Consider the following 14,981-nt stretch of genomic DNA (forward strand, 5'->3'; position numbering starts at 1 on the left):
AGTGAGAGGGTCTATTTGTGCTTTTGGCCCTTCCGCTTTTTGGATTATTTACAATGTAGTTTTTTTTAATTTTTACCACCTAATTTTATTTTCTTTCATTTTGGTCCCTATGGAACGATGTGCTTAAGGAGTTTGGAATTATTTCATGTTTAGTCTCTATTTATTTTTACACGTTTCATTTTAATCTTTTATTTTGTTTTATTAATTATTATTAATTATTATTTACAATTCATCCCCCTAATTTCATTCTGATTTCAATTTAATCCTTGGTCTATTTAATTTCAACCTTTCCACAAACTGTTTTTTTTTTAATTTTATTTATTATTATTTCTTTATCCTTTTACACTTAAAAAAAATAGATTATTCATACTATTTTATTTGTGCATTTTTATTATTATTGTTATTATCATTATTATTTTATTTTTAATTATTATTATTATTATTCTCGTTATTTTATTATTTTTAATATCTTCATTTTATGTTTATTTATCCTTTTTTAAGTTATGCATTTTCCATTTTCATTTTTATTTTAAGTTATCTTATTTATTTTATTATTGGGATATGATTATTAATATTGTTTTCATTATTATAATTACATCATTATTATTATTATATTCTATTATTTATAATTTATCATTTTAATATTCTACCCGTATAGCTATTTTACATTATTTCATTATCATTGTACTATACATTACAGTTAAAAATATTTGTTCGTTTTTCATACAATGCCCGAATAAATTAAATATATACCATTTTAAGTGTTACATTAATTTTTAATCGATGCATAAAAAGGAAATTTTTAAAATCAAGGCAATGTTCCGCATTTGGAGATTCGAGAAGTCGTGCCCTAAGTTACAGGGTTCGACTTTCTCTTTGAACCTAGATAGCTGAGCATCTCTTTCAAAATTAAATCACATGAGATTTAAACAATAATTAAATAAAGAGTAAGCTTATTTTCGAGGATTCGAAATGTCGTGTCCTAACTTACAGGATGTGACCTTTTGTTACCTTGAGATAAGAGAGCCTTTTACATACGTTTTGATTTATTCAAGCGGTTTAAATAATAACGTTATGCAAAGTGGGGTCGCGTTCTAAAATCTCTTCAAATTTTCAATTTTCGACCCTAAAGACATTAAGTAATCAATTAGGTACCAAATTTGGGCGTAACGAGGGTGCTAATCATTCCTCGTGCGTAACCGACTCCCGAACTCATTTTCTAGATTTTTGTAGACCGAAAAACATTGTTTTAATAAATCAAACCTCTCATTAAAACGATTAAATTACGAGGTGACCCGATCACACCTCCTAAAAGTGATTGGTGGCGACTCCATTTTCGTTTTAAAAAAATAAAAAGTCTATTTCAAAAAAAAATGGTTTCGAAATGAATAATGTATAACATTTGTTTTATTGTTAATTTTGTTATTATTTATTTTAGAGACATTTGCTTGTTAAGTTTGCATCTATCTTAATACTATTTAAGTATACATATTTTTTACAATTTATTTTTAATTTGTTGAAGAATATTTATTTTAATGTTTTTAGTATTTTTGATGTATTATATATTTAAAATTTATATAAAAAATAATATAAAAAAATTAGTACAAAGTGCCGGGCCAGGCCTGAATTTTAATATTTTTATCTACGTTGGGTTTAAACAAAATTTTAGGCTCATTTTTATCCGAGCCTAATAAATAGGCCTAATTTTTTTGTTAAACCCTACCTGGCCATGTGCACCTTTAATTGCAGCCAATCACTTGTTAATAACAAAATTTGACCCCAAAAATATTGGAAGAGTTATTCGTGATGGCCATTTAATAAATTGGGCAATTTGTTAAGCCCAAAATAAGGCCCACGATCAATCTTCGCCCCACATTAAATCTTAGTCTTAGATAAGATAAAAAAGAACCACCACACACTTATTGCTACACATAACACAAACAAAACGGCATGCAAACATATCAAATTAATTGCTACATTACACATATATCTATACTTATACCAATAGAAGAAGAACTTTTTTATTATCTTTACAAATATCTGCAATGGGTACTCTCCAGCTTAGCATCCATGGCTTAGCTACTACATCCTCAGTGCCTCGTAAATTCAACTTCCGCAGCAGAAGCAGTACCACCCACCTCCGCTTCTCTACACCCAAAATCCGAGCTGTTAGCACCGTCCCCGACAGCGAATCCACCGCCAAGGACAAGGAGCCTGACGAGCCTCCCGCTGTTGACTTTGCATTTGTTCATGTAGTTTAAAAGTGATAGTATATGCCAATGCTAGCTCAACATGGATTTACAATTTGATGGGAAATTTTGCTGTTTTCTTTCAGTCTGTTTTGCTGCCAGATGGTACCCCGGATGTACATTTTCGCAGGGCTTGTGGTGGGCAGAAACTTAGAGATATTATGCTGGATAATAACATGGAGTTGTATGGACCATATGTAAGTTCATATAATCACGCGATATCTGTTCATGTATATACCACTGTTTGAGAAAATATGAATTTGGGGTTGGCGTTCATTTTCAGGGTAGACCTCTGCTGAACTGTGCAGGAGGAGGGACCTGTGGGACTTGCATGGTTGAGGTTAATCCTATCTTGTTTTACAACATAAATATGATTTTCATTTCTTCTAAGCCAAGAAAAAAAAACAATTAAGTATTTCCGTATTGGATACATACTTGTATTCAACATTCACTTGGGAATAATAACTGAAATTGTAAGGGGAAAATGGGATTATGGTTGTAATTCCAATTTCATTTCGAAGATCAAACTAGAATACATCAATTTCAGGTTGTAGAAGGGAAAGAGCTACTAACCCCTCGAACAGACAAAGAGAAAGAACATCTAAAGAAGGTATTTTATAGCTTACCATTAACTCATCATTCAACACTTTGTGTGTATATATAAGTGCTCCTCATTGGTTATTTGCAGAAACCAAAAAACTGGAGATTGGCCTGCCAAACAATTGTTGGTAAACCAGATTCAAAGGGCCTGGTTTGTAATCTTTCTCAACCTCTTTTTTTAAATTTAATAAGTTAGAACAATAAAAAATGTGTCGTTAAAATGATATGAACATGTCCAATGCAGCTGGTGATTCAACAACTGCCTGAATGGAAAGCACATGAATGGTCTTACGAAAAAATTTTGCCTACAGAGGAGCCCTAAACACCATCTTTTTTGTTTGCACTTACTGTACAAAAAATTCTTTCAAGTAGCCATCTTAAGATCATGATAAAGTGTTGTTACCATGATGCTCACTTTTTACAATTATATGTTTAATCAAGAGGTGTGAGAATTTACATGAAGAATTAATGAAACAAAAAAACACTACATGAAATACAAAATGGATCTCATGTATTATGAATTTTTATAATATTGTATAATATTTTACATATAAAAAGGAAAAAAAAAAGAGTAAATTATTTTGTAACAGTGGATAGGAATTTTCTGCCCAAAAGGTAAACTAGGTCTGCAGTTTCTTAGTGAAATTCTTTTATTAATCAATAAAGGTAAATTTGTGAAAGAAATAATATTTGTGCTTTGTTTAAGTTTTAGCGCTTTACCAGTAAAAGATAGCAGTGACAGGTTTGAGTGAGGAGCAAGCAACAATGGATCCAAGAAGTTGGGCAATCTAGTCAACGAATATGAATTAAGATAAAATTATGAATTTTAAAATAAAAATTAATAATTTTAAGTTAAAGAACTTCTATATATCATATCAAACTAAGGAGTTAAAATATATATCTATATTTTTATTAAAATTACTTGAGTTTTATCATTTCAAACTATGTTTTTAAAGATTCACCTATCCCTTGTTGGATTAAAATATTCAATTATGAGCACGAGGAAGGATTGCATCAAACTGTTCCGCGTCACAGTTTGATGCAATCCTTCCTCTTATGAGCATATATGTATAATGTATAATGCTATTATAATGCGTAGATACCATAATTAGTATTTAATAATAAGTTATTTAAAAAAGAATGGTTCAGATAAATCAAAATCTTCTGGATAATCTCCAACGACAAATTTAAGTATGCTTCCGCATATAATTTTGTTCTTAATAATCTGACATAATAGTTCCTAGTTTATATCATATTTTTTTTTCTGTATTTACATCCTTTACTAAAATTGGAATAATAATAATAATAATAATAATAATTATTATTATTATTATTATTGTAGACTTCTAGTGATGTAGTGGATCTGTCATGGGTGTAATTATCATCCGAGTGTGTTTAGTTGAAAATCACAATATATATATATTAATTATTATTATTATTATTATTATTATAGACTTCTAGTGATGTAGTGGATCTGTCATGGGTGTAATTATCATCCGAGTGTGTTTAGTTGAAAATCACAATATATATTTTAAAGGTAGTTAAAATATTATGTATAATAATATAGTTATGTATTAATATAATATTATGATAGATATAAACATTAAAAAATATGGATTGAAAGTCAATGAGCATTTGGCATTAATAGTAAAAGTTGAGATTCTAAATTATAAATAAATTTTATTTGATTATATTTTGAATTTTCGATGGTCTGTTAAAAATATTAATCAATAAATAATAATTGGTAGTTCCTTAATATCCTCGCATCAAAAAAAAAAAAAATTTAATTTAACTTTTTTTTTCACACAATATAAAATTTCCATGTAAATTGTTTGTTAAATAGTATAAAGCCCCACAGTAGCAGTTTATAGCTTCCCAAAAATGAGTAACCGTCACTCCCACACCGTATCTCACTCGATCTCGTCGCCAAAAGCCCCACCCGTTATGCTGGACCGAACCCTCTCTTCCCGCCGCCCTCAGCCCCACCTCGATTTCGACTTTCCCTCCACCGCCGCATCTTCCGCCGTGTCTCCCGTCCCCGAATCCCCCACCTCACTCGCCGACGAGTCCAAAACCAAGAAGCCACCCCTCTATCTCTTGGCCACCAATTACATTTCTCGCTTCGGTCTCATCAAATCGCCGTGTCTCTGCCTCTCCCTTTGCCTTCTTCTCATTGTTGTCGCGCTTTTCTCTTTGCTGCTACACTCTCGCTCCTTCGTTTGCGTCTCATCTTATGACCCGATCTCTCGGGTCAGTCTCTTCGGTCTCGACGGGGTTGACTCCGATTTCGGATCCCTTGGCGTTCCTTGGTGTAAGTTTTGCTTTACTCTGATATTTTTTTGGGTTTTAGATCGGATCTGAAAACTTTCTCATTTTCTATTTTCATTTGCATTAGCTGAATGAGGTAGACGTTTCGTTGTTGCATTGCTTCATTTTTCCATTGTTGTGCCTTTCTTTTTCATTTTTTTACGCTCCTTAATAGGTTGTTAGATCAGATGCTTGTTTGTTTCTTTTAAAGTGTTACAAAATTATTCTCGACTGTAATTAGATAATTGAACATTCTGATTCTATTATTAATACTTTTATTTTTATGCATTTTATTAAAGCTTAAATATACGGATTAGATCTTTTTAATTAGCTGAACATTTTGGTTCTACTATTAGATGTTCTATCATCAATGCATGTATTGGAGCTTAGATATAAAGCTTACGTCTTTTACTAAAAGCTTAAGCTTCTGGAATAATTTTTCATGCAACTCTTTAATGTATTTCATATCTTCGATGAAACATTCACCGGGCTGTATAAAAAATGTGGGTTGATAATTTTGAATTTCATTAAGCAACTAGTTTTGGAGCAGAATCCTCTTTTGACAAAATTTGGCTAAAACGATAAAGTTGCATTAAAATCCCATTTACAGTCAATTTGATTATGCCTTCTTGTTTCATACATCTGTGTTTAGTTCTTAGGAGATTCAACCTTTCTTTTGCTGATTAACAAGAAGCCGGGAACTAATCTTCATTTTCCTTCTGGTAAATTGTTATATGTAAGCGTTTTAATTGCTCATCTCAAAACCGAGGCCATTTGCATCATTTTCCTCCTTTGCTAGTTTTGTTGAAGTTTATGGTGTTAAAAGTGAGGGGTTTTTTTGGTTGAAAATCAAACTGGATTGGGTTTTTTTTAACTATTTTATTTCATGCTAAAGACCTGATTTCATGTTGAATTCTTAAATCTTAACTCTCATGGTTTGTGCCCATTTAATTTGTATCCTTGAAAAGGCAGATCGAAACATGGAAAAACAGTTGAATGGACATCCAAAGATTTAATCAATGGCTTGGAGGAGTTTGTACCAATATATGAAACTCGTCCTATCAAAAACAATCTGTATGGGATGGGTTTTGACCACAGCTTTGGGCTTTGGTTCATTACCCGGTGGCTAAAACCAGATATAATGATTGAGAGTGGTGCGTTCAAGGGGCATTCCACTTGGGTTCTGCGGCAAGCAATGCCTGACACACCAATTATCTCGCTCACACCCCGACATCCTGAGAAGTACTTGAAAAAGGGCCCTGCTTATGTTGATGGAAATTGTACATACTTTGCTGGAAAAAATTTTGTGGATTTTGGAAGTGTTGATTGGGAGAAGGTACTTAAGATTCATGGAATTTCTGATTTCAGCCGGGTCCTTGTCTTTTTTGATGACCATCAAAATGAACTGAAAAGGTACTTAATGCAACTAACTATTGATGAACTATTGATGATCTTCTCTCAACAAGTTTAAGGTTTTGCTTGAGATGATTGAAGGTTACTTAATGTCTTGATTTTTACCTTTTATAGTTTTGACTTTAGAGTTGTTGTGCTTATTCTCTTGTGATGTGGTTTCATGCGCAGGCTAAAGCAGGCGTTGAAAGCTGGCTTTCACCATCTTGTTTTTGAAGACAATTATGATACTGGAACAGGAGATCATTATTCATTGAGGCAGATTTGTGACCAGTTCTACATAAGAGGTAGATGCTCCTTCGTTTTGTCTGTAATTTATATCCCTGACTTATTATTCATGTGCTCCCTCGTTTTTCCAATATCTTCGAATCTTTGTGTTCTGAAGTTGTTATTGTTTGTACCTGATAATGAGCTTTGTTTATTCAGGGGGTGGCCATAGCTGCTTTAAGGACAGTGATGAAGCCAGAATTCGATCAAAAAGAAAGAAGTTCTGGGAGAAGGCTGTTGATATAGATGAACTTTGTGGGCCACATGAAGCATGGTGGGGTGTTAGAGGGGAGATGCGAGATAATTTTAACCACAATAAGACCACAATCTCTTATGGTGAACATTTTCAGAATAGCAGGTTTGTCGAATCGATTCTTGATGTTTATTGGGAGCTACCACCAACAGCTGGTCCATCTTTGACCCACCAAACTCGATATGATCCTGGCCGTGCACCTCCTCCTGTTGTTGAAGATGGCCGATATCGCATGTTTCAGCGGCTTGGTTTAGATAGGCTTGAGAGATCCGTATTCAATGGATATACACAGATGGTATATCTGCAAATTTCCAAACCAGAATCTTGAAAGTATCCAGGATCAGATCTCGTTTAACTTACGTAGATGGAACTTGTGCCACTATTTTTTATTAGCTCATAGCAAGTTATGATTATTTTCTTGCTAATTTAATTTTTTTAGGAAAAAAAGTTGTCCAATTTTTTAGGATTATGCCCTAAGATGTCTTTCCGGTGTAATTTACTGACGTGAGAATCATTGTTTTTCACTTAAATTATGAGTTGGTAAAGTGGGGAATAGTTTAATGATAATGGTTTTATTGATTTTTGGAGTGTTTTTGCGACAATGAGATGAATATGAATACGGATCCATTTAGGTTGGGTCTGTTTGGGAATTTAAAATGTTTTTCATTTGTTTGATTATTGTATGAGCTATTTGAATTCCAACTAAATACATCAGAGACAACATAAATCTATGCGAGTGTGGGACTTTGAAGATTCTTGTTCATGTTGTGTGCATTTCAGCATGGCCCTTTGAAGCTGCAACCATCAAACCAACTCTCTTTATCGTCATTCATCATCACCCTTTAACCCACTCAAGGGTATATAAAGCAAGCTATCTAACATGTTGCCTTTGATTTTTAACTAAATTTAAGAGAGAAAATATGGGAGCATTTTGGATATAATGAGATAAAAGAGATACCTAATCCAAGAGTCTCCGAACTTTTCATTATCCTTAGTCTCAAACATGAATCGGTAAACATCCTGAGTAACACACTGTATTTAGTAAGTCTAACATTTTCCGAACTATATTTTAATTTGAGTTTCTATTAAAAACCAATCTAAATTTAATTTATGTCAACTCAAAATTGAGTGAATGTTATCTATAATATATTTAAAAAATTATATTCTATACTTATATTCAAATATATTATATGAGAAACCCAAACCTTAATAATAAAAATTTCATCAATCTAATTATCACATATATAATATAATTTAAAATTTGAGTTGTATCTTAACTTTAATATTTAAAGCACAAACCTTAAATAAACCTGTTATCTAATTATATCACATATATATTATATAAGTGGTTGATATAAACCTATTTTTCTCTTCATATATATTATATAAAATCAACAAACGTTAAATTAAAAAAAATACTTTAGTTGTGTTAATGATATCAAATCTTTAATTTATCCGTAAATAATAATAATAAAAAGTAACGTTTTAAAATTATTTTAAAGAATAATATAAGAGCTAAATTAATTTGTTTAAAATGAGTTTAGCCAAAATTTAATGTTAAATGGGATTATCAAAAAAATGGTATGCTATGGTACATAGGGATAGGAGGGCATAGGAGAGCAGTTACCGCCATGGAACATCGCCGACAAGCATCCAATCACCGTCCTTGTCTTCATATGTCACCACATATTCACATCCTATTGCTACCCCTTTCCCACTGCACTCCCCTGAAATGAAAACCACACTCACTCTTAGTTACCCAAAATATTTTATGTATGTATGTGAGGGAATGGGGAAGTTTACCGATTGTAAAACAGCTGAATATCCTCTCCAAAGCTGAAGAGAGTTCCATGTAGTTATTGTAGGTTTTGAGATCGACATTTCTCAAGTATGGTGCTCCATCCATGCTCACTTTTACATACAGGCGACCGCCATCACCACTAGTCTCATCACTCTTCTTTGCGAAATTGGAGGCCTTTTTATTCTTCTGGAATGATCCAACTGGTCGCCATCCTACCAACTCAGCCCTGTTTCATTAATCTCCCTCAATAAAATTGATGTACAAATATAATCTAACCAGCTCTGTTTTCAAGTGAATCACCCAAAGAATGTACATTGAAAAGGCCAAAAAGAAGAAAACGAAACAGGGTTTTGAAGATGAACATACTTTGTAGATGCACTAACATGGTCATTTGCAGGAGGAACAAGATTCTTCTCATCACATGGGAAAACCCATTTCTCATTAGGCCCATCAATGGCATATGAGAAATCCCTTTTAGCTCCAGACCCCAACTTCTTCAAAGGGGTAACACCAAAACCATTACTTGTATCGTTACTCTCTAAATCAGGAGAGTGAGAACCTGGTAAGCCAAGCCTCAGCTCAGTTCGTTTGAGATTGAGACTTGTTTTTCTGGTTTTGTCTTCAATGGACTCAACTGAAGAGGAAGATATCTTCTCAGAGCTTTCCATTGAACAAGTCTCTGCGAAGCGTAAGTACTCATGTTCCAAAGGTGTACACATTAAAGTTTAAAAGAACCCTCTCTTATTAGTTTTCCCGGTGAAAGAACGAAACATTTTGGTTCATTATAATTATTCACGGGGATAAAAAGAAAGAACTGAATCAAGACATAAAGGGTTACCATCTTTTACCAAACAAAGAACAGCAAAAATTTGGCAGGCTCTGTAGATTTTTGCTGGTATTTTTCAGCTTTTGGATTTCTCAGCAGACATGCAACCCATAAGCCAACAAGGTTGATTATTATATCCCATGTTCTTTGATTTCGTTTGCACTGCTGCACTCTGTATAGAATTCAATTATTGGCCAAAACAGTACCATTACCATTTACAAGTACAACAAGCAATAATGGATGTAATACTTGTTTCCGTGCAAATTTGACCCCAATCTTAGTTGCAAGGTAAAAGATTTGTTACTGTGTGCTCCGAAAACATCTGCCATCTGATATTGTAAGGTTGAGTAAAACTCGATTCGATTAAAAAAAATCGAAAAAATTTTTTAATTTTAAGTTAATCGAATTGAGTTATTAGAGTTATTCAAATTATTCAAGTTTCGAATCTGAGTCGAGTTAAATTTCACAATTCGAATAACTCGAATAATTAGAATAACAATTTGGTGTAAATACCCTTTTGGTCCCTGTCAACTTTAAAAATAAGCAAATTGGTCTTTCTCTCTCAACAAAAATTACAAAAAAATCAAATATTTATAAAAATTTCAAATTTTATATTTTTTTAAAAAAATTATTAAAATTCTAAAAATATATATAAAAAAATTTAAAATTTTAAAAAGTTTCTAAAATAATAATTTTGGGACCTAATTAATGATTCAAAATTATCATACTCAAGTATCCTTTTTTATTATTATTATTTTGATTTGAATTTTTTTTAAATATATATGGCTTCAATTTTATGTGCTCAAATATGAAAACTGTAACAATAATTTTATTTGACATGTTTAATTTTTTTAATTTAACTCAAATAATTTACTCGATTCGATTCGACTCGACTCAAATTTCATTTCATTTGACTCGATTCGAAAAAAGTTCAAATTGAGTTAAGATAATAATATAGGACTTATGAACTCGATTAACTTAAAAATTTTTCAATTGATTCGATCGAACGCTCACCCTTAGACCATTGATAAAATATTAGAGTAACATGAATAGGAGGGTAATTCTGTTTCAAGGTTAATAACGTAATTTTAAGATTTGAAATATTTAAATAAAATAGGTATGATTTTTTAATCAAGCATTTCATTACCTTAATAGAAGTGTCAACCCAAGACCCACCATTTGGTTCCTACTTATTTTATTTTAAATCATTATTTAATCTTTCACTTAAATGACAATAACGTTTTCAAAATTATATATATTTTGATTAGCTAAGCCAACAACTGTGGTCGATATGTCCGAGTGGTTAAGGAGACAGACTCGAAATCTGTTGGGCTATGCCTGCGCAGGTTCGAATCCTGCTGTCGACGATTTTTTGTTCCTTTACCGTAAACTACTCAATAGTCCCGTTAAAAGGAAAACCAAAGTCTAAAACCCTTTTATCCTTTTCTCTTTGGCTTTCGCAAAAGCTTCCTATTTTCATGGCTGCCTCACTCCGGTTCAATCCTACTTCAATCCCTTCTCTCTACCCAATATCCACCTACAAGAGCTTCACTCCGGTACGCTGCGGCCCACGCGACAACCGCGGACCTCTCGTTAAAGGCCGTATCTTAAGCACCGAAGCCATCCAGGCCATCCAATCTCTCAAACGCGCCCAGCGGAACTCTTCATCGACGGCGACGGTCACCCCACTCCCTTCCCTCTACCGCCTCATCAAATCCGACCTCCTCGCCGCCCTGCGCGAACTCCTACGGCAAGATCAATGCGCCCTCGCCGTCCACGTACTCTCCACCGTCCGATCAGAATATCCGCCTCCTGACTTGAGTTTGTACGCCGACGTCGTCGTCGCGCTCGCTAGGAACCATCTTAAGGATGAGATTGATGGGTTGATTGAGGAGATTGGAAGCATCGAGTGCGATGACGAGAAGGCGCTTGTGAGGCTGATTAAGGGCGTGATTGGCGCCGGAAGGAAGGAATCAACGGTGAGGATTTGCGGGTTGATGAAGGAAAATGGAGTCGGATCGAGAAAAAGAGTTGGGGAGTATGTGGTCAAAGTATTGAGCAAAGGATTGAGAAGATTCGGGGAAGTGGATTTGGCTTTGGAAGTTGAGAGGGAATTTGGTGAATTGTCTAGGGTCAATTCCGACAAATTAACAATTTACTAGATTTGATCATAATTTTTCTATTCCAATACAATTTTTTTGTTTGTATTATATTAGTAGAATTATATTTACCTTATTTTATATTTATATAATTTAATATTAGATTCTTGCACTACTATTAAAAGTTAATTACGGAATTAAGCTGATTTTCTTAAATTTAGGGAAATAAGTTGATTTTGGAGAGAGAAATGATAAACCCATTCAAAACGTTTTTATTTTTTTTATTTTGCGTTGAGTGTTAGAAATTTGGGGAGAAAGATTTATTTATATTTTTGTTTTAGAGAAAAATTGTGATAGTTTTAAGGTATGGTTAAGTTCACGATGATGCGATTGCGTTCAGAGATCCATACATTTCATTTCTTATGTGGGGAGTGCACAATCACCTTGGAAGATGTCGCATTGCAACTCGAGTTCATGGTGGTTGTGCACTCCCCATACATTTCATTTCCCAGTTCATGGTGGTTATACGATCACATGTTCAAGTATAACTAGGGTTTCTAGTTGACAGTGGTTATACGATCACGAGTTTAAGTATAATTCAAGCTTCTAGTTGATAGTGATTATGCGGTTACGGATTCAAGTTTTATACCACCAGAAGAGAATACTTTATAAACCTAATACATGAATTTGAGAACATAATGATAGGGGAAAAAGGGGATCACCAATATAATCAACTTATTCTTTTTCTCCATCAAAGTAATATCTTAACATCAATGTCCAAAACCCATGTCAAAGGTAGGGGCAAGAAGACTTTCAGGGGGGGAGTGACAATGACAATAGAGAAAAAGCCAAAACGCGAGTCGGAATGACAACGATACATAATGTGGTGATTGTTAAAAAAATGAGTTAATGAAAGGACCAGAAAAATATAAACCATACTAACCGGGAGGTGGTGCACCCATCGATATAGTATTTGGGGTTGGAGGTGATGATGATGAACTCGATGTATATGTACTTTAGATCACGGCCTCATGTGGGGTCATCTTGGCCTCCTACGATCACATTGCTTACCCTTTTCCTCCTCCAACAATAGATATAACTTATCGTGAAGTGTAAATCATGTCATCTAATCCAAAGAGGTCGTTAAATCCGGTTGGACAATTGGTTCGCACATAGATATGAAACCGTATCTATGTTCCTAGATGTAGATATATTTCGTATGAAATTTAGGCCAATCTTGATCGATTCTCCTCCGCAAGTTAATCTTGTGAAGTTCATTAAGCTCTTAGGGTGATGGCGAAATATTTTGCATAAACCCGAACTAGCGCATCACTTAACCAGATTCATGCATCTCAACTGATGCAAAAACTATCAATGACACTTTGACGTGCTAGATATTGCGATTTGCCAAAAATTCGACCGAGATGCATTCTTGAATTCTCAGATCGAAGTATGACATTCATTCAAGCTACAACACGAAATTATAAATTTTATTAAATACCTAATATTAAATTTCAAATCCTTATGTAAATATGATATAATTGAAAAAATTCAAAAGCTAACATCGGCTTCTAATCATTGATCTAAAAATAGCTGAATACCTTCGAGATTGTCCGGTATACCCACACGACTTGCGTTATTGTTCCACCTATTCAAATATTATGTTATTTCAAAAATATAATAATGAAAATATTATGATAATTATATTATTAAATGAAATTTACTTTATTACGAGTGGGAATTCATAAGAATTTAAAAATGGTAGGTGATACCATGCCCATGATTGAAAGAGTATGCAACCACTAATTTTAATTTTTTGTGCTTCCGTTGCTTGACACATCTTTCGATGTAATGTCGCCAACATAACTAATCTCTAATTGAGTCGCCCCGCTTTTTTTAAGTCGACTAGTTGTAGGAGCCACCTTAAATGTACCAGATTTCGAGATTTATCTGGTATTAGAAGACCCTCAATTAACCTCAGTATGAATGCTCGCGTGTATTGTTGTCTTTCAACGACATTAGCGGAGTTGTCGATATATGAGAATTTGTCTTCTAACCATTTCATTTCTATCCGACTAGCACTAAACTTGTCCAGTACCTTGTCTAATAGTTGATTGTAAACTGCACTCCAATCGCCAACGCCCACTACCCCGTAACAATTGCCCTATCAATCGATAAATCGAGTTGTAATGTGACATCTTCGAGTGTAATTGCGCACTCACTGCACGGAAGTTGAAATGTGTGTATCTCGAGTTTCTATTTTTCCACCAAAACGTTGATAAGTCCAGGCTCCAATTTATTCCCCTTGAACATACTAGACACATGCGAGAATCTCGCTCTTGCAAGTGTTGTTCAATAACACGTGGTGCCCTCGCAGTTAAATTATGTACATACGTCTCGATAATCCGATATTCGGTCTGATTTTATAAACATAAAAATTTTAAAAAATTTAATAATGCTAACAACTTAATAATTATATTAAAATAAAAAAAATAATATTTTTTTCTATTTGTAATTGGACGCTAGAAATGTGTTTGTAATCCAAACGAATAAGAGACATTGACATTTTTAAAATTATAAAAAATCAAAGAGATTACGAAATATAAAATTAGGACAAGAAGAATTTGAGAGAAATTGAATGAAAAAATTGAGAATAAAATAGTATAGATAATATGATTGAGAGAATAAAATTGAATGAACAAAAAAGAAAATAAGTAGGGTTTATATAAAAAATGAAATAGCCATTGGGGACATATATGTAATTAGAGTTTGAAATTTTAATCGTTGAAAAAAAAATTGACCAATTTATTTTTTTAACCGTTGGATAAAATAATCATTTGGAGGAGACGTTTTCTGTTTTTCTCTCTAAAATTTGCTTATTTCCTTAAAATTTGGAAAAATCGGTCTAATTCCCTAATTAACTTTTAAATTTGACATTTTTCACTTATTATTCCCTACCATGTATGTGAAAGTCAAAATTTTGTAATAAATATATTTATAAAAAATTGATATAAATAACGAAAGAGTTTTTTTAATAATAAATAAAAACAATAGAATTCATGTAAAAATGATAAAACCTTAACTGGCAGTTATATCAAACTGCAAAAACCGGGTGGTTGATGAGGTGTATGTGCAGCTAAAGCATCCATTGTCTTGTTGTCCTCCTTAT

At 33.1% G+C, this 14,981-nt stretch overlaps 4 protein-coding genes and 1 non-coding gene across 6 annotated transcripts; 4 read left to right on the top strand and 1 right to left on the bottom strand.

Moving 5' to 3' along the window:
* The first annotated feature begins 1,905 nt into the window (after positions 1-1,905).
* LOC107914923 (photosynthetic NDH subunit of subcomplex B 3, chloroplastic) lies at positions 1,906-3,289 on the top strand. The gene is made up of 6 exons (XM_016843987.2): positions 1,906-2,252; positions 2,336-2,446; positions 2,533-2,589; positions 2,797-2,859; positions 2,938-3,000; positions 3,094-3,289. Exons 1-6 carry the CDS (start codon positions 2,046-2,048, stop codon positions 3,169-3,171), a joined length of 579 nt encoding a protein of 192 aa, XP_016699476.1. The 5' UTR covers positions 1,906-2,045; the 3' UTR covers positions 3,172-3,289.
* A 1,329-nt stretch (positions 3,290-4,618) lies between these two features.
* LOC107913896 (uncharacterized) lies at positions 4,619-7,665 on the top strand. The gene is made up of 4 exons (XM_016842562.2): positions 4,619-5,160; positions 6,125-6,569; positions 6,738-6,853; positions 6,993-7,665. Exons 1-4 carry the CDS (start codon positions 4,731-4,733, stop codon positions 7,412-7,414), a joined length of 1,413 nt encoding a protein of 470 aa, XP_016698051.1. The 5' UTR covers positions 4,619-4,730; the 3' UTR covers positions 7,415-7,665.
* Positions 7,666-7,733: 68 nt separating this feature from the next.
* On the bottom strand, positions 7,734-9,815 carry LOC107913897 (auxin-induced protein 22D). Of its 2 annotated transcripts, XM_016842565.2 has the most exons (5): positions 9,254-9,814; positions 8,890-9,113; positions 8,714-8,813; positions 8,045-8,106; positions 7,734-7,881 (listed from the first exon to the last, which is right to left on the bottom strand). In XM_016842565.2, the coding sequence occupies exons 1-5, from the start codon at positions 9,604-9,606 to the stop codon at positions 7,847-7,849; spliced, it is 774 nt and encodes a 257-aa protein (XP_016698054.1). In that variant the 5' UTR covers positions 9,607-9,814; the 3' UTR covers positions 7,734-7,846. The 2 variants fall into 2 exon arrangements, with proteins under 2 accessions (XP_016698054.1, XP_016698053.1); XM_016842564.2 differs by having other exon boundaries at positions 7,734-8,106; positions 9,254-9,815.
* A 1,183-nt stretch (positions 9,816-10,998) lies between these two features.
* TRNAS-CGA (transfer RNA serine (anticodon CGA)) lies at positions 10,999-11,080 on the top strand. Its single transcript has one exon. It is a non-coding gene; the product is annotated as a tRNA-Ser (tRNA).
* Positions 11,038-11,987, top strand: LOC107914440 (protein THYLAKOID ASSEMBLY 8, chloroplastic). The gene has a single exon (XM_016843357.2). The coding sequence runs from the start codon at positions 11,048-11,050 to the stop codon at positions 11,873-11,875; it is 828 nt and encodes a 275-aa protein (XP_016698846.2). The 5' UTR covers positions 11,038-11,047; the 3' UTR covers positions 11,876-11,987.
* Positions 11,988-14,981: the final 2,994 nt, after the last annotated feature.

This window comes from Gossypium hirsutum, chromosome D10 (assembly GCF_007990345.1).
Source record: "Gossypium hirsutum isolate 1008001.06 chromosome D10, Gossypium_hirsutum_v2.1, whole genome shotgun sequence".
NCBI classification, from domain to species: Eukaryota; Viridiplantae; Streptophyta; class Magnoliopsida; order Malvales; family Malvaceae; genus Gossypium; species Gossypium hirsutum.